At 37.1% G+C, this 19,491-nt stretch overlaps 1 protein-coding gene and 1 long non-coding RNA gene across 5 annotated transcripts in view; both read right to left on the bottom strand.

The window, feature by feature from the left end:
• LOC130101974 (uncharacterized) overlaps positions 1-19,491 on the bottom strand; it is a 63,159-nt gene that overhangs the window by 15,872 nt on the left and 27,796 nt on the right. Inside the window, exon 1 of one of the 4 annotated variants that reach the window (XR_008809082.1) lies at positions 16,666-16,756. The exons of the other annotated variants lie outside the window; for them this stretch is intronic. This is a non-coding gene — a long non-coding RNA (uncharacterized LOC130101974). Of the gene's footprint in view, positions 1-16,665; positions 16,757-19,491 lie in introns of those variants that run through there. 4 annotated transcript variants of the gene reach the window in all.
• Positions 17,105-19,254, bottom strand: sox2 (SRY-box transcription factor 2). Its single transcript, XM_056267857.1, has one exon. It carries the CDS (start codon positions 18,953-18,955, stop codon positions 18,008-18,010), a length of 948 nt encoding a protein of 315 aa, XP_056123832.1. The 5' UTR covers positions 18,956-19,254; the 3' UTR covers positions 17,105-18,007.

Here is a 19,491-nt window from a genome sequence, read left to right as displayed (position 1 = left end):
TGAATTGTTTGTTTTCCAGTTTACATAACTGGAACTGGTCTAAAGAAGAAGCTATATCAGTTTTTGCTGTCCCTCTTGAACGCCCTATCTTGACAAAAGCAAGCCCTTGTTTGCTCCCCAAGACAAACCTCTATTGGAATCCCTGTTGAATCACAGAGCGCCCCATAGACAGTTTCGCCTTTTGACAAAGTTTGGGGCTGCAGAGAAAGAGCCGCCTTGTGTGAGGCTTCACAGTACAGCTGGCCTCCTTTCCTCCAGTAGTTTATTAGACACGGGCCTTTAATGAATGGGAGTCGCTGTTACAGTAAGTGACAATTACTCGACTTATCTTGCTCGCCACCAGCGATCTCACATATCCACGGCCATCATAATTCCTGCTATCATAAAGAGGGCTTGTTGGGCACTGGCAGCATCCACAATAGCCGTCCTTCAGAGTCACTTCATGCCATCCCTGACTGTGTGTTCTGGTTTTATTGGGGTACAGTAGCATGAGGCTTCCTTGTGGATGGGCGAAACTTACTGAGGGATGCAAATAAACAGGCCCGAGTAGGGTTAAGCCCTTTACAACTGACATGAGCGGAAACTGCACAGCCCTGGCACGTCTACAGCAGCCATCTCTTGTTTCTAATTGCTTAGAAAAAAGAAAAGGAATGAAACACAACCGGTAAACATTGCAACGGCATGAGTCAATCAGGTCTGGGTAGGTCTCTTGGTCTGCTAGGGTTATCAGAGCTTTCCGTTTTGATATTGTGATACATAGTCGAAATATAATTGTCACTCGGTTTTAACTCTTTCCCCGCCATTGGCAGAATTTCCTGGCTTTCCGTGTTTTCACTGTTATACGGTAGGGGGCGCTATTACACATCTTCTGAAAGAGTACAGCATCTTCCGATCAAAACACAGGCGAAGACGCAGCAGAAACAAGCGATAGAAGTATTGCTTATGCACATTGTAGTCTTTGAAGAAGAAAAAAACTTGACTTTCTCAGCTTTTTGTTCAAAATGTTGCTTTATTTTATCCACACTTATTCAAGCGTAATAAAGCTAGAATAAAACGTTTGATAACACTTTATAGTAAGTATAGTGTAAGAAAGTATTTGCAAATCATTTGTCAAATAGTTAATTAATAGTTTATAAACTGCAGTTAATACATTACTAGACTATATACAAATAGTGAGTTCTTTAATTAAAGTGTTGTTGTTTAATTAGATCATATGTAAAGAGTTAGATAATGCTTTGGTAACAACGGATTAACTTTTAAATAGTTTTCACTTTAGATATGTCACCTAAAATGGGAAAATTACATTAATTAAATACTTTAAACCAAACTTTAATGGACATTAATTGCATTATTATTAAGAGTTAAAATGTTTCACTAAATTTCTGGTGGCCATGAAACTTTTGTGAAACTTATAACAAATGCTGGCGGTGGCTGACAACTTTTAAAAATTTAATTTAATTGAAAAAAACACTGTCGGGGAAAGAGATTGTGTCACAAAAACAAATTCTGTCATTGTTTATCAACCATCATGTTGCTTCAATCTGGTATATGTTATCATGCAAGTATGCAAGTTCATGACTATGTCAAGCTCCAGTAATGACAAATAAACATCATAAAAGCACATGAAACTATTTTTATTATCTAAACATACACTATAAATTGTCTCTAAACAATTTTTGTAAATAGTAACTGAGATTTCAAAGATTTGGCCAAAGTTTACTCTCTTCCTCATACAAAGCTATCGATTGAGTTGCACTGACTACAAATGAAAAAGGATTTACTTTAAAACAATTTTCATTTAGGAATTACTAATTAAATTTCACAAATAAATGGCAAGAAACATTTAATTAAACATGCAAATGTGATGCAGAAAGACTGAAATAGTAAATTCTTTGTTTTATTTACAATTTCAAAATGATCTCTTATGGAAAAGAGCTGCGTAAAGATTCTTCAAACAATCTCTTTCTGTGTTTCATTGTAATAGTAACAGGTTTATATGAGTAAATTTCATTTTTGGCTTAACTAGTCCTGTAAAGCAAACCCTTAATGGATTTGAGGACTGGTTCCTGTATATCTGTGTCTGGTCTGGTGGCATATTAACTGTAATTTCGCGTTCTCACCATTAGAAATCGTCATTGAGTGTGTAATCCTGATTTGCAAGTAAAAACACGAGAGGCTTTGGTGTGTCAGAGCGGCAGTATTAGACAAACAAAGGTGTGTGTCACGTTTGAATGCGCAAATTCTGTTAACGTTTCAACCTGCGGATGAGAAATTAATAAAAGGCACGCATACCCGTCTACGATGACATAACATCTGTTTTTGTTATTTTTTTTACATTATATTTTGAGAGGAATAAAATACTTTGCACTCAAAATTAATTTCTGACACCTTTTGTTTTTCATCATTTTTTTAGCAGTGAATTTGCTTAGATAATGGGACAACAGGGTCCAAATCTCTTTCTTTCAAATTGCATATCTTTTCTTCCTGATAAATGACAAAAAAGCTTTGTAGTTAAAGAGCTTATTGTGAAAAACATATTTAAATGTACTGGTTTTATTTGTCAAAAAAATATTACTTAGTATTCCTGAATCAACCAAACTACGTTAGGTTACACTAATAAAAGTTATTTTAAGTCTGACATATGAAATAATAGTCCGAAAATCACATATAGCGAACATATATCAGTTTTATTCAGAGGCCCAAACGGAGCAAAAATATGCAATTTGGTGCTGATATTTATATGGCAAAAAAGTAAGATGAAATTCTGATCACTTGTAATGTAAATCACTGAGATCTTTATATCTGACTACTTAAATAAAATGCATATAAATATCGGTCGTCATCTCTGTATCTGCCATGTGTCTTAGTAAGATGATAGTTATTTAAATGCTCAGTTTTATGATCATAAGGCAATGCAATACAATGATGATTGAGAGATGAACAGATAAACCTTCCTCAAAGGCCTGATGAACATGATTTGAGAACATGATTTTTCCACAGAACAATTATGTATGGATAATCAAGTAAACCTAAGATGATTCAGTCCAGTACGTGATTTTGACGGTTATTCTTACATTTACCATAAGAAAAACAATAAAGACTTCACAGCAAAAAGACACTTGAAGCATGAGCTGAAAATGGACATTTTTACAATTATACTAAAGGCCTTTTAATACTAAAAAAAAAGTATAAACTATCAGTCAGACGACGGAAGGCTGTAGTAGATTGTGAGTGACAGGGTTTTTTTTATCACATGTTGATCATTAGGCTTTAGAAATGTGTGTATTAGATATGATACAGCAGGTTTAATCAGGTTATATCAGCTAAAATAGCCCCTAATGTAACATATGTACTTATTCACAATTTAAAGTGTAAATTCACAACAACAAAAAAATGGATTATTTTTATTGTGTTATTATTTTGTTATTATGACACTGCTGAGAGACACTGCAGCAGTGGCGTGTGTGTGTGTGTGTGCGTGTGTGTGTGTGTGTGTGTGTGTGTGTGTGTGTGTGTGTGTGTATGTGTGTGTATGTGTGTGTGTGTGTGTGTGTGTGTGTGTGTTCTGGTATGTTTGTCCCTGTGAAAAGAGGGCCTGTGTTCATCCCAGCCTGGGCCCCTGTAATGCTGCAAACACCACGGATTTGGACTTCTCTTTTGTTGTCCTGTGCTGACATCACACACTGCTGATGGGCGAAAATCCCTCTTTCTCCAGCACCAGCACTTTCGAAACAAAACTGCCATGGCACTGATGAGTAATGCCAACTTGCCAAAAATACCTCATTAATCATCACACTAGCACACACACACACACACACACACACACACACACACACACACACACACACACACACACACACACACACACACACACACACACACACACAGCCCAACTCAGCCATAAGCGTCCCCAAAAATCCTATATACCATATTGGATACCATAATCACAGTCTGTGCTAAGAACAAGCTGAATGTAATATTATAAAATGAATAGATATGCTAAAATATCCAATATAGTCACAGCTATGACATGACACATCTGTTCGCCGGCTGCTGTGTATCACTGCAACTATTAGCTGACATATAGCACTAGATCTTCTTTTCATGAAAATGTCCTTAGTATTTCTGTTATGAAATTTTTGTTTTTACATAATGCTATTTAAAATTATATTTTATGTATATACAATTTTTTATGAACTTTAGTTTATGTATAAACTTGATATAGTTTGTATTAACAATATCTTTATATACATAGTTTATGTAACATTAAATGTGTTTCTAGAGAGAGAGAGAGAGAGAGAGAGAGAGAGAGAGAGAGAGAGAGAGAGAGAGAGAGAGAGAGAGAGAGAGAGAGAGAGAGAGAGAGGGAGAATATATAGCACTGTCCTGAAATGCTTTTTTTTTTTAGCTTACTGTTAAAGAAACGTAAACCTATGAATCTGTTCCCTTACTTTTTAAATACATGTTCCTGGCCTTATTCTTTAAAAATAAAAGATAAATATGTCCCCTTTTACCTAGAGAAAAGTTTTACCATCCAATCACTTCTTAATGGATCACATCAAGTGTTGTCTCACACTGTCTTCGCTATTCATCAGGACTCAGATCAGTCCTTATGGCTGTAAAGATGGAATTAATGTTTGTAACATCAATAACCACTGAGCTGTGAAAATGGAAGGACACATTTCCATTTACTCAAAACCTTGGAGAAAAGTTTGCTTAGAAACACTTTCAGCCTGGAAATGTGTTGTCGAAGGCCACGTGGGTTTTACTCTATAGGCTCGGCTAATCAATCTAAAAATGGTGGCAAAGGTGACATTATTCTGAGGTAAACAAGCCTACGTACTCACACACCCAGCTAACATGTCACTCATTCCATCCAGGAACGAGTCTGACGGTGTAATAACAGCTTGAACTCCTAACAGGAGTAAAGACAAGCCGAGCTATGAGTATATCATGGTTCACTTCTATCATAACCACACACAACAATCACACACTCGTGGGCTTTCTCCGAGTATTATCTCCTCCAAATGCAGAAAGGCCTTCCAAAGACGTTTTGAACGTTTCTGTGCAGTGTCCTCCGTGATGTGACAAGAGTGGGATGATACCAGCTCTTAGACCCATCGCCGAAGCGGCACTCAAACGCAATCAAATACAATCAGCACCAGTCTGGCACTAACTCTCTCTCTCTCTCTCTCTGAGTGCCCGGCGGACAGCCTCAGTCTGTTAAACGTGACAGATGGAAGAGAAGATCTGTGTGTGTGTGTGTGTGAGTCGCTCCTTTGATCACACCATCTCCTCTGTGACCGGCCCAAATCATTTCAAATCACACAACAGGTTGACTCAGATCTTCAGGGCCACATGTAGCTTGGCCTTGTTGAAAGCGAGTAGACATGAATCCTCCATCTCGACGTGACGAGGGGCCGAGATCATATATGATATGATATGTGTTGTTATGTTATGTCGTGTTATTTTATGTTATGTTATGTTATGTTATATTATGTCGTGTTATGTCATGTTGTGTGTTGTTATGTTATGTCGTGTTATGTCATGTTGTGTGTTGTTATGTTGTGTTATATGTTTTGTTATGTGTTGTTATTTTATGTTGTATGTTATGTTATGTTATGTTATCTCGTGTTATGTTATGTCATGTTGTGTGTTGTAATGTTATGTCGTGTTATGTTATGTCATGTTGTGTGTTGTTATGTTATGTTATGTTATGTCGTGTTATGTCATGTTGTGCGTTGTTATGTTATGTTATGTGTTTTGTTATGTGTTGTTATTTTGTATGTTGTATGTTATGTTATATGTTTTGTTATGTGTTGTTATTTTATATGTTGTATGTTATGTTATGTCGTGTTATGTTATGTCATGTTGTGTGTTGTTGTTATGTTATGTCGTGTTATGTTATGTCATGTTGTGTGTTGTTATGTTATGTTATATGTTTTGTTATGTGTTGTTATTTTATATGTCGTGTTATGTTATGTCATGTTGTGTGTTGTTATGTTATGTCGTGTTATGTTATGTCGTGTTATGTTATGTCATGTTGTGTGTTGTTATGTTATGTCGTGTTATGTTATGTCATGTTGTGTGTTGTTATTTTATGTCGTGTTATGTTATGTCATGTTGTGTGTTGTTATGTTATGTCGTGTTATGTCGTGTTATGTTATGTCATGTTGTGTGTTGTTATGTTATGTCGTGTTATGTTATGTCATGTTGTGTGTTGTTATTTTATATGTCGTGTTATGTTATGTCATGTTGTGTGTTGTTATGTTATGTCGTGTTATGTCGTGTTATGTTATGTCATGTTGTGTGTTATGTTATGTCGTGTTATGTTATGTCATGTTGTGTGTTGTTATGTTATATGTTTTGTTATGTGTTGTTATTTTATATGTTGTATGTTATGTTATGTTATATTATATAACATAACATAACATAACATGGCATATTTACTTGTTGTTATGTTATAACATATATGTTGTTATGTAACACAACACAACACTACAAAACATAACATATAACATCAAATAACAACAGAAACATAATGTTATGTTATGTTATGTGTTGTGTTATTTTATGTTATGTTACATTACGTTATGCTATGTTACGTTATATGTTATGTTATAACATAACATATTTACTTATTTGTTATGTTATATGATTTTATGTTATAACACAACAAAACAACATGACTTAACATAACATAACTTAACATAACATAACATATAGCAACATAACATAAAATGTAACAACATGTTATGTGATTTACGTAACATTTTACTATGGTTAGGTTTAGGGGTGGGCCTTACGTTTTTTTTCCTAAAAATCATACAGTTCTGTAAGAATCACATTGTATGAATTCATACACAAAATCAGTACCTCATTAAATCGTTACTTCTTTACATGTTACATTTTCTGTCATTATACAAACTTAAAGGAATATTTCGGATTCAACGTAATGTTGATAAATACAGAAATGATTAATGACTTCGCTCTCTTAAAGAAGGTTCCCAGTTACTGGGAAGCACTTTAATAAATAATTTTCTAAAATATAAAAAAATTTCTGTTAAAACACGTGCATGAGTTGGGTTGTAAAGTCACTCGTAATTTATTACGGTCATTTTTAGGGTTTTAGGTTTTATGTTGTCATACATAAACGTGTAAACGCTCCATAAAAGGTTAGAAAGTGTTTTTTTCCACACTATAATCATGTTAATGCACATTGTTTCACATCTTGTTCCTGTACTACTGAAACCGTGAGTGTTTTTAAAGTTTCTTAACGTAATCCTTTAAAGGGATAGTTCACTTTGAAATACATTTTTTATATGTTTTAGCTTACCTCAAGGGCATCCAAGATGTAGGTGTCTTTGTTTCCGCAGTAGTTTCAGTTTTGCTATTTTTAGGTCAAACCGTTCTTGTCTGTCAGTCATATAATGCAGGTCTATGGTCACCACCTCAAAGAGCATGCACAGAGAAGTCCAAATTAAACATGATTTAATGACTCGCAAATGTAAGTACACATTGATGGCCTAAGACACGAAACGAGCGGTTTGTGTGAGAAAACGAACAGTATTTATATCGTTTTTACCTCTTGTAAACACAGCCAGATCCAAGTGATCTGAGGGCGCCGGCGCTTCGGTCTGTGCGTTTCAAGAGGTAAAAACGATATAAATACTGTTCGTTTTCTCACACAAACCGCTCGTTTCGTGTCTTAGGCCATCAATGTGTACTTACATTTACGAGTCATTAAATCATGTTTAATTTGGACTTCTCTGTGCATGCTCTTTGAGGTGGTGACCATAGACCTGCATTATATGACTGACAGACAAGAACGGTTTGGCCTAAAAATATCAAAATTGAAACTACAGCGGAAACAAAGACACCTACATCTTGGATGCCCTTGAGGTAAGCTAAAACATAAAAAATGTATTTCAAAGTGAACTATCCCTTTAAGCACTACCGTTGCAAACTCCTTTTATCCGCATTTCACGACAACAACTAAACATCATCTTCAGAGTAACACATCAGATCTCTCGCATTCGGACAGCTTGTTGTGCTTTTCAGACTCGGACACTGCAGTTTGCCGACATTGTTTCTGAGTCAGGGAAGTTTGTAAGGCCGTACACATGTTCACCAGCCCGACTTTTAATAAGGTTTTAATGACCACTTGTGAAACGCTGAAGAGATGCTCGGGCTCTCGCTCTCTCTTTACTCTCAGAGCTGCAAATCTGTCAGGCCCGGCTACATTCTCACCCAGGTTGTCAACCGTGCTTCTCCAAGACAGGGTCACGGGGTTAAAATCGATTTCACAGGCCACCTGGAGAGCCTAGTCCGCAAACTGACTCAAGAAATTTATATCAGGCTTAGAATTGCCTACCACCCAGGGTTAGGTTGAGCTCGCGCTCCCCCAAAAAGTCCCAGGCTCAACAGAAGTTGGCACAGGCAGAGGCTGGGGTTGTTGACCCTGCAAGCTGACCTCTTCAAACTTCAACTGAATTGTTCTGGCAGTTTCCACGGTGACAGGCCACTCCAAGCTTATCCTGCTTAGGCTGAAAGGGGCGCAAACTTTACTATAATCTGCTGAGGGATGATACAAAAGTGGAAAAAAGAGGCTGAACACATCAAAGGTGATGTAAAACATCCTATTAATAAGAAACAAAGTATGAAATACACTTCTTTTTTTTTCAAACCTTGCTAATTTGGTAAATCAGTCACTTAAAAATGGGAGCATTCAGATCACATTTCAGCTGTCACTATGAACTTTATCTCAACACGGGTTTCTTTCCCAGGTGTTATTGAAAACTGACGGGAGATTAATAAAAGTGCCTGTACATGTCCTGTTTCCTCATTCAATAACCCACACGCGCTCATTAATGAAGCTCTACAAATACACAATTATTGATCACGTATCGTACACTTGACCAGTCACTTCAAATATTTACAATCATTATCAGATGATATAGTAAAACTGTACATCACTACACATTAATCTAGAGTTATGAACTTCATAATATGTTGACAGGTGCAAATGACTCTGATACATAATCAATATACATAAAGCTCTGCTATCTAGATTGACCTGCAAATATATATATATATATATATATATATCAACACTTTACAATAAGGTTTATTAGTTAACATTAGTTAACATGAGCTAAGAATGAACAATATCTTCAGCATTTATTAATCTTAGTTAATATTAATTTCAACATTTACTAATGTCATTAAAATCAAAGGTTGGATTTGTCAACATTGGTTAATGCACTGTGAACTAACATGAACAGCTATATTTTTTTTAACTAACATTAACAAAGATTAATAAATACTGTAACAAATGTATTGCTCATTGTTAGTTCATGTTAGTTAATACATTAATTAATGTTAACTAATGAACCTTATTGTAAAGTGTTACCATATATATATATATATATATATATATATGTAATATTAATTAAATGTTGATTGTTTAATTAGTTTAGGTGTTTAAGTGTTAACAGTGTTCATGTGTTGAATTATAAGTAAGCTTCTTATGTCATTATGTCTTGTAATTACACACTGTTATTGCAATTGATAAAGTAATTAATTGTATATACATGAGCAGTGTGTAACATGCAAGTTATACCAATAAATCAATAGAAAATAAAGTGGTAATTCAGGCTTTGTTGGGACACAATTGCCCAGAGGAAACCCAGCACTTGGGTTGTTGGCAGACAATGCCATAACTGCCCACCAACTGTTGCGTGTTTTAATGGCACTCGCAGTGTTTCTTATGTTAATTGGGCGGGTTGAGCGCAAAGACAGTGAAATCTCATCCTGCGACTAGATCGGCTTTTCAGAGGGAGATGTCATTTGGCTGAGCTCTGATCTCCTCGATAGGGAGATAGGCACCTGATTCAAATGGTTTGCCTGTTCCCTCTAGTCACTCGATCGGCGTGTGAACTCTCTTATTTACAATCAAATGGCCTGACCGGGCAACACACACTTCAGCAGCTCCCGTATCACTGCATATAGGCAGCAACAACACCCTCTTTTAACTCGCATCACGCGTTTCATCACACCACCCTATTGGGCAGATCTTAGGCTGTGCTCTTTCACGGTAAACGTACATTTACGGGTCTAGAATATCCTTAATTCTGGTAGCTGTCAGAAACTTTATTTATTAGATCGATGTAGGCCTGCATGCGTTAAAAAATAGCTTGCATATAGGCTACACGTCTTCTATAATGCCTGTTGGGGATTTATACTGATATTTTTGTGGCACTCACTCTAAAAATACTGGGTTGTTTTAACTCAATTTTGGGTCAAATATGGACAAACCCAAACGTTGGATTAAAAATGCAATTTAAAAATGTAACCCAACGACTGGGTTTGTCCATATTTGACCCAAAATTGGGTTAAAACAACCCAGCATTTTTTAGAGTGCTATAATCAAAGGATGAATCGGTGATGCAACTCTCCAAAGAAGAGAGGGACAAGTCTTATTAAAAGAAGAAAAAATATGTGAAGAAATGTTGTATTCATTTTTCTTAAATCATTTAATGTAGGCTATAATCAACATACAGTATGTATGACTTTTCGCTCATGTCAGATGACTTGATATTCAAAACACATGATATTTGTAAAAAAAAAAATATAAAAAAACGTGTTTTCAAGGTGCAAGGGAATTTTTAGTTTGGTTATTTTAGTACTTTTTGCTTGATGGTTACGCCACTTGACATATTTGGCAGCTCTCTTCGCGTATTCGTTTTAAGACGTTTGACACACGAACGAAATCTTGTGCGCTAAAAATAATAAATATGCATAATTTCGAACTGTCATTTTTTTTGCTCCAAACGTGTGTCCTATTTAAAGCATGGCATTCCGTCACTTGCAGGGGACGCTGGAGTAGCTCTTTGAGACTGAATGAAAGATAGAAAAAAAAACTTTACATTCCAGCGGGGTCTCTGACGAGAGCACAGGGGCCATTCAAAGATTTTAGACCCACTAACCATACTTGAGAATTAATTAGACTCATGCAAGATAGGGTGACCTAAAATGAGAAGCGTGTTTTTTTTTTTTTTTTTTTTTTTTTTTTTTTTTTAGCTTCTTTGTACTGGCTTTTTTTGAGGACTACGACTTATTGTAATATGTCATCATAATATTAAAATTAACAAACGGAATGCACTTTTTCCATTCGAAAATAACTAGTTTTTACAATTAGTTATAACAACTTAAAAGTTGTTGAGATTTAAATTAAATAGGCTATCCAACTTAACTAAACTAAACTAAAGTTAACTGAACTTAATATTTTAAGTCAAGGAACACATACTTTTTTAAAGTTGAAACAACACATTTCTTATTCTAATGTTGAAATTTAAGTTGTGATAATATAAATAATAGCCTATAAATATAGCGTTTAAATTGTGTTTTGTGGACTTAACGTTCGAACAATGCATCCTTAAATAAAGAGTTCTTCATAAAGGCTTAGGAATTCGAATCGAATATCCAGCCTATTCGATTCGATTTAATGGCTCCGATTAAAAGTGAAAGTGTTGGGGAGCCCGCGTCATGCAGACACCTTTAGGGCAGGAAGAGCCACAGATGTGAACATTTTGAGAAAATTAGTTGTCAACAAGCCCACGCGTTCCATTCAGATGACACGGGGGTGACCAGAGAAACATAATGGGCCGGTTGAGGGGCCCATTCAACGTCCAGACAAACACTTTCTTCTGAAAGCACACATACGTCTGCTTGATCCAAAACTGAGAAGAGAAACGAGTCACTGCATGGGAATATTCCCCTCCAAAAAAAAAAAAAAAAAAAAAACCATTTCCTATCCTTGTCCAATCGCCGATTTCATCAATCCATTTCAGCCCCTTGATATCTTCAGCTTGTAGGAACTTCTTGTCTAAATCAAGCCTAATGACACACTTTACCAACAAATAATAGATTTAAATAGTGTAATTGCTGATGAATATGATCTTTTTTTAAGTAGGATGACCCAATTGCTTTTAGTGTCATTAATCAACATATATGCTATGTACAAGTGAAGCTTGAAATTGGCGGAATGAGGAGAACAATGCTCTGCTGTTTCTGAGGGTCAGCTAATGACAACCTCCTAACAGCCCCCAAACCTAATGCTGGGAAACCAGGAAGAAAAAAACAGATTTCACATGCTGGAGATCATCCATGCAAAAAGTGCGTCATAGATATACACATCCACCTGATGACATTTCCGGAAATGGGAATAAGAACGAATAGATTTTGAACTTGTTGTTATGTTTGAAGAGGAATAAAGAAAAACTTCAGGAAAATAGGCTTCCGCAGCTCGATCCACATTTAGTTTACACTAAAACCGTAGATAGGCTATACCGCTTTGTTTTCGCTAAATAATTATTCCGGAATTTTTTTTTTTTTTTTTTTTAGCTTTAAAAATCTTTCCCAAACTAAAAGTATTTGCTTTGTGTTAATTAAAAGTGTTGCATATATATATAGCTTTTTCTGCTACGAACAAAAAAACATGTCGTTTTAATCCATGCAAATGTTCTAAATCCGAATGAACGAAAATCGCTAGTTTTTATAGCCTATGCAATTTTGATAAGGCACGCACAACTGAGTCAAAATTGGTTTAAAATTTTATTTCAATAAATTTGAGCAAACACTTTCCTCCAGCTTAATAATAGTGCAGTGTCCCCATCCCCCGTCCATCCAGTCTATGGGACTCAGTGGTGCATTAAAGGGATCCGCATTGCTGTGACTGATCTGCTGTATAAAAGCACAGATTGTTCCTCGCGTGGGATGAAATACTCGCACCTCAGCTTTGCATATGGTCAAACTTGTTGCCCCGCATAATGATACAGGACAGAAACACACGGACTGGTGTCATCTGTTGCACATCTGTTGTCATCAGCTTGAATAGATTGATCTGAACTGTTCATCCGTTATCAGCATTAAAATTTAAAAAACAAAAAAACAACAAAAAAAAAAACGCGCGTAAAATAGTTATAACAGAATTGTTGAATTTGAATCTTTGAAACTACATTTGAAATCGTGCATGAAGATCAAGGCAATGACAAATCAGAACAACATGTCCAAATGCACACTGAAAGATTTTCATTGTCTCTCCATATAAAAAAAAAAGTAATGATGATAAAACTTAATTTTCTAACTCCAAAGATTTCTCCACCATGAGGCTGGATTGTTCTGCAAAGACCCAATCCATATTAATAATAAAGAGATGATGATTTACATTGATGCCGAGAAAAAGCACCAATTATCCTGTCATTAATCACGTGTGCATTTGTTACAAAACAAATAGTTTGTTCAAGACCGCATCAAAATCATTTTCAGGTTTGACAAATGTAGCGAATCAAAGCTGCTGATGTATAAACACGCACCAGACAATACAAACAATTAAATATATCAACATATAATTGCATGCAAACAATAAAAAAAGGTGTGTGCACTTTAGTGTCTTTGAACAGAATGTTATGGGATAAACAGGGTTCTTGGGAAAAAAAGTCTTATTAGCATTTGCAAAAAGAAGGCTCTTAATAAAATGTAACTTTGCACAACAAAGACAGTTGAGAAGAGAGAAAAAAAGGACTGGCATGCGTGAATATGACGACAAGCAGTTGTCGGAAGTTGAATTGGAGTTGAGTGCCAAAGTCTTCAGCAGGATCATGGGTAAAATCATGACAGAATGCACAGTGGTATTAAACAACGGGTTTGTTTTAATCCACCCGTTTTCAGACTGTTTGTAATGTCACGCGCGCGCGTCAACAAACGATCGCTATCTATAAAATAAAACTTCTTTAGTGATGTCTCCAATGCTCCCATTGGGCAGAACAATTAACGAACATCAACACAAACAAGCAATGGCATGGAAAACATCTGCTTTCATACTGGTCATATAAACGCACTTGTTGGATTCATGCAAATAAATGAAACGTTTCAAAATAATAATGCGCCGCGGTGTTCGTCCAGGTTCGGTTCGGGTCGCGGCGCGAGACTGCTGTGGTGCTGGCTGACAGTGTGTGGTCTCATAGAGACCCCCATCCCCCTGTTTCCCTGCACCTGCACTGGATCATTCACCCAATGAGAGACATCTCTGACAGTCCTCAATTCAGCCCAGTCCCCCTCCATCACTGCCCCCCTCCCGCGAAAAAGGCCACAAGACACATCTTATTACTTTCTCCAAATACTTTGCGCCTTTCTCCACCCATTCACTCTCAGCGCCAACACACAACACATTACAGACACAAAGACACACGCAATAGATGTTTACAATCTAAGCCATTTATGCATGTGATGCATTGCAGTATTCTTTGTAGAATTAAAATAATGAGAATAACCTAAAAATAACCGATTCATAATTATTTGCTACCGCAACAATAATAACAGACAGCCCTAATAATAACAACAACAATGTTTTTATGATGATTAAAAGCCGACATTTTAATAAAATCAATAAATGATTAATGAACTGTTATACTATTATTATACTAATAATAACCAACAACAACAAATATAGCTATTATTAATAATATAACCACAACATTGTATATGTATTCGCAGTACTATACTGAAAAAATATATATATTTATCATAACTTTTTATCTTCTGTCAAATCAACGAAGATAATTAATGTGGCTCAGATAACCTCATATTTTGAGTTTCTATTTATTAAACCAATCTCTTTGTTGTATTAACTCAATGAACTCAAAATGTTAAGGCAACCAAGTAACTTACTTTTTTTTAAGTTAAACCAACAATATGGTTTATTCTTTGGCTTTTCCCATTGGTCAATCGGCCACATATGTAATCCCCTATTCAGCTTATATTTGCTCATATTATAATGAACTTGGCATCGTCAAGACTTGTTTTGCCGAGACAAAACATCATAAATGACATTTGAAGGGATGAGTTTGGTGCTATATTAGGCCTAAAGTATTTTCAAAAATAGTCCGTATTACTGTCTGTCACCTGAGACCAAATCTTTAAAAAGCTCAGACTGAAGATGTTCCCGTGGACAGGTTTCTCAGAGATGAGAGTTTTGAGTAAAGTCCTCGGGCGCGCGCTTCCCACCTGTTGCTCTACAGATATCGTCTATCTGCTTCTCCACAACAGCAGTTTCCCATCATCCCATGTAATATTCCTACCGGTAAACGAGCGATTTCAACAAAAGCACTTTCTAATGAATTTTCGTAATATAATAAAATCACACACACGTGACAGCTAAAGCAACTATTTTCAAGCTAACAGAATTCACCACGCATTCCCAACACAACTATCAGATGCCATTATTTATTCGTCTCATTACATGTCTCAACCTATTATTTCATAGCCTGTATCAATATAATCCCCCAAACCGCTGCGGTTCATGCATTGTTTTTCCTAAACGCATTCTGTTTTTCCACAAGTGAATGTGTCTATCATCAAAAGACAACCATAAAAGTTATTTTAATCAGTATTTTTCAGCAGTCAATCTGTGGTTACAAATATCGGTTCTTCAATAGAAGGCCTAGCCTATATACTCCCATCGTTAAACTGCAATTTTTTTTAGGATAGCTACATAATAACCCTGTTTTGAAGGTATACGTGTAATGAACCTTTAATCTCAACATTTCAGCAAAAACAGTTTCTTTCCACACTGAACCATTAGGAACGCTCCTTTTTAGACGCGTTTCCAGTTCACTTAAATTCCCAGTTTATCAAACAGATTCAGCCATTACAACCAATTCCTCTGCTTGTATAAATAATGGATTCAAGCAGTGCTCCCTGACCCCTTTGAGAGTCCGGCAGGGACACGTTTGTCGGAATGAGCCCTCGTCAAATATTCATTCAGCGCTTAATGTGAGCCGTTCTCCCCCGAGACCCGCTGTAAGAGATGCCTCGGTGCCTTGGCGAGAAACACCAGAGAAATATATACACAAACACACTTCATTCATCTCCATCATCTCATCTCGAGCTGGATTCGAGACTGAGACAACAAGAACCAGCAGCGTGTTCTCGAAACTGTGTCAAACACTAAACCTGCTTTAATACATGAGCATTAATGTGAACGCAAACCTCTTGGGCATGTGAAGTGAGCAGAGAGACGCCTGAAATTTTACTGATATCATTCTACTTTCATTCTGCAAAACTCCAAATCGAATTGTCACTGATCGAATGTGAACGGTTTTTATTATTTGAAAAACAACACTGTAAAAAAAATTATATGATCAATAACTTGACAACATATGTTTTTACATAAGTAATAAGTAAAGCAATTTTCAACTTTTTTTGTTATACAAGATTCAACTCATTTTTAAAGTCAGTTTAATGTAATTTAAGTTGAAATGACTTAAACATCCGAGTTGAACTTTTTTCAGTGTATCAACATGCATGTAATATATTTTAAAAACACATCAAAAATGATATAACATCATATATGTTATAGGATAGGCTAACACATTATAACGAGGTAATAGTTATTTATTTGTATTGTTTTATAATCAACTAATATAATTGCTATTGAAAAACATAATCCAAAAAACGGATTTTTGAAATTTTAAATTTTAAAATATGAAATGGAAAAACTTAATGTCGTTTTTAAAAATCTGCGCGCAAATGATGATAATAATAATAATAAATTCTTGCACTCTTATAAAAAATGTGAAATAAAGTTATAAAGTAAGTGACTACCTTGACGTGCGTCTTCATTTCGTTTGGGCCGTTTTATGTCCCCGAGCAGAGCAGAGATTTACAGGCAAGAAACTTAAACGCTGTCGCTCACAGTCCTCGCTTCCACTAAAAACACAGAGACGGAGTTAACTTAATGCTCACTGCATTTAAATAGCATCTAACATTTCATTTGTTGGAGTCAAACACCAGTAAACACGCTGCTGTCATAATTCTGCACATTCACATCCAATATACTTACTTTCAAAGAGTTGCGTGACCCATGCGCGTGTCATCTTATTCAGACAAATAATTCATAAAATTGTGTTTGAGTTAGAGACTGTGAATGCAAATTAAACCGTATAAGTGACAGTGAATTTGGAATGTATTAGATAAGAAAAACTAACGTTCTGATATCAAGCCAAATGTTCAATAAAATCAAAACCAGAAACAATTTCAAATATCCAAATTTCAAAAATTTATTCATTTCAAACTGCATATTGAAAAAAAAACTCAGATTGTAACTGTTATAATGATGTTATTAGTTAAAATATATACATGGAGCGTTGGCAACTGCGTACAGGCCACATTTTACAACTACGAAAAATGAAAGTTTTAAAATAAAAACTTAAAATATCACAGAAAATGTACAGAAGATTTTACAAACCATGAGAAAAATAAAGAACACAAACTTCATATACCTAACAGATGAAGAGTGGGAGACCGAAAATAATCAAATCAAATAAAAAGGTCTAACCTGCGAGAGTGCCTCTGTTTGTTCTCTCATTTAGAACTTAATAATATAATATTAATAATTATAATGGTTTATTACTATGTACCTTCAATGAGAAACTCTTTTTACCCCGTTCTTTCATTTCAGCGTTTGCAGAATTTTTGGAGCATATACTGAAGCAGTAAACATCAGTTATTGTGCCATATTTTTCTCTCTTTTTTTTTTTGTTGCACAAATGCCTTTTTATAAAAACGTAACTTCCTGCTGTTTACAAACATTACATCTGGTTGTTATTATGTTTCTTTGATAAATACTGTACAAAAAAAAAGTCGATTGCAATAATAAAACATTTGCTTCACTCTCCCCCCGTTTTTCTACTTTTCCAAATCGCATACACCTTCTGGAATTAAAAACAAAAACAAAAACGCAAAGCAAATAAAGGCAAAGAAAAAAAAAGAACAACAGAACGACAAACTGTGTGGAGTTCCTACCGTTCCTTTTTAAATAGAAAGCAAAAGTTTTGTGTTCTTTCCTTGAGCTCTATACAACTTTCCCCTCCCCCAAAAAAGTGTTCTGTACAAAAATAGTCCAAAGGAGTCCAGCAGTGTAGAAAAGTTCTTTTTTTTTTTTTTTTTACATGTGCGATAGTGGGATCGTGCCGTTAATCGTCGTGCCGGGCACAGGCGCGCTCTGGTAGTGCTGGGACATGTGCAGTCTGCTCTGCGCGCTCTGCTCCTGCACCTCGGCCCCGGGCAGGTACATACTGATCATGTCCCGCAGGTCCCCCGTTTGACACTGTCCGGCCCGGGAGTGAGAGGACGACGTGACCACCGGCGGACTCGAACTGGACTCGGACTTGACCACCGAGCCCATGGAGCTCAGCGTCATTCCCGGCGTGCTTTGCTGCGAGTAGGACATGCTGTAGGTGGGCGATCCGTTCATGTAGGTCTGCGAGTTGGTCATGGAGTTGTACTGGAGCGCGCTCATGTCGTAGCGGTGCATGGACTGCATCTGCGCCGTGTTGTGCGCGTTGAGCCCCGGGTGCTGCGGGTAACCGAGCTGCTCCTGCATCATGCCGTAGCCCCCGTTGGTCCAGCCGTTCATGTGCGCGTAACTGTCCATCCGCTGGTTGACCCCTGCGCCCAAGCCGGCCCCTACACCCACACCGGCGCCCATGCCGTTACCGCCCGGCGCCAGGAGCCCGCCCGGCAGGGTGTACTTGTCCTTCTTCATGAGGGTCTTGGTTTTCCTCCGGGGTCTGTATTTGTAATCCGGGTGTTCCTTCATGTGGAGAGCCCGAAGGCGCTTGGCTTCGTCGATGAACGGCCGCTTCTCGCTCTCGGACAGAAGTTTCCACTCGGCCCCGAGTCGCTTGCTTATTTCCGAATTGTGCATTTTGGGGTTCTCCTGTGCCATTTTCCTCCTCTGGCCCCGCGACCACACCATGAAGGCGTTCATGGGTCTCTTGACCCGGTCCGGGCTGTTTTTCTGGTTGTTTCCTGAGGAGTTGGTGTTCCCCGTGCCCCCCGTGTTGGGCTGAGGCGCCGGGGGCTTCAGCTCGGTTTCCATCATGTTGTACATTTAAAAACGAGTTTAGGAAAGTCTTCCCCACCAGCAGTTAAAAAACAAACAAACAAAAACTAAAACAAAAAGTCCAAAAAGTGGAGGCAGCTGAAGTTACCTTAGCAGTTCTGGTAACTTTGCTGAGGAAGTAAAGCGCTATTAGGTCCTGTTGGTTTCCACAAACTTCTTTTCTCAGTCTTGAGGAATCGACACAAACTCGGTTTCCCTCCTCGCCAGAGCCCTTGTCAACTCCTGATACTTTTTGAACAAGTTAATAGACAACCATTCATAGAGCGACTGTCAGCGAATATAAATGGGTTTGTCGCTGACCAATCAGAGCGCGACTGCTCCCTCAGCCACGACTGTGTGTCTCTTGGATTTGCATAAAGGGGCGGGGTTACGCGCGGTCAGCAGTGCAGCGCTGAGCCACAGGCAGCACTTCTCCACCAATGAACACTGTGCGTGCGTGTGTGTGTGTGCGCGTGCGTGTGTGTGTGTGTGTGTGTGTGTGTGTGTGTTATCGGAGAAAGAACTAAAGTGAGAATATTTCACAC

Source organism: Rhinichthys klamathensis, unplaced genomic scaffold (assembly GCF_029890125.1).
Source record: "Rhinichthys klamathensis goyatoka isolate OS25496 unplaced genomic scaffold, OSU_Roscu_1.1 h1tg000264l_1, whole genome shotgun sequence".
Taxonomy (NCBI): Eukaryota; Metazoa; Chordata; class Actinopteri; order Cypriniformes; family Leuciscidae; genus Rhinichthys; species Rhinichthys klamathensis.
The sequence above is the reverse complement of the archived record's forward strand: the minus strand, read 5'-3'. Positions and strand labels throughout refer to the sequence as shown.

Excerpts from the sequence above, each read along its gene's own strand:
- sox2 (XM_056267857.1), bottom strand. The coding sequence starts at position 18,955 with ATGTACAACATGATGGAAACCGAGCTGAAGCCCCCGGCGCCTCAGCCC.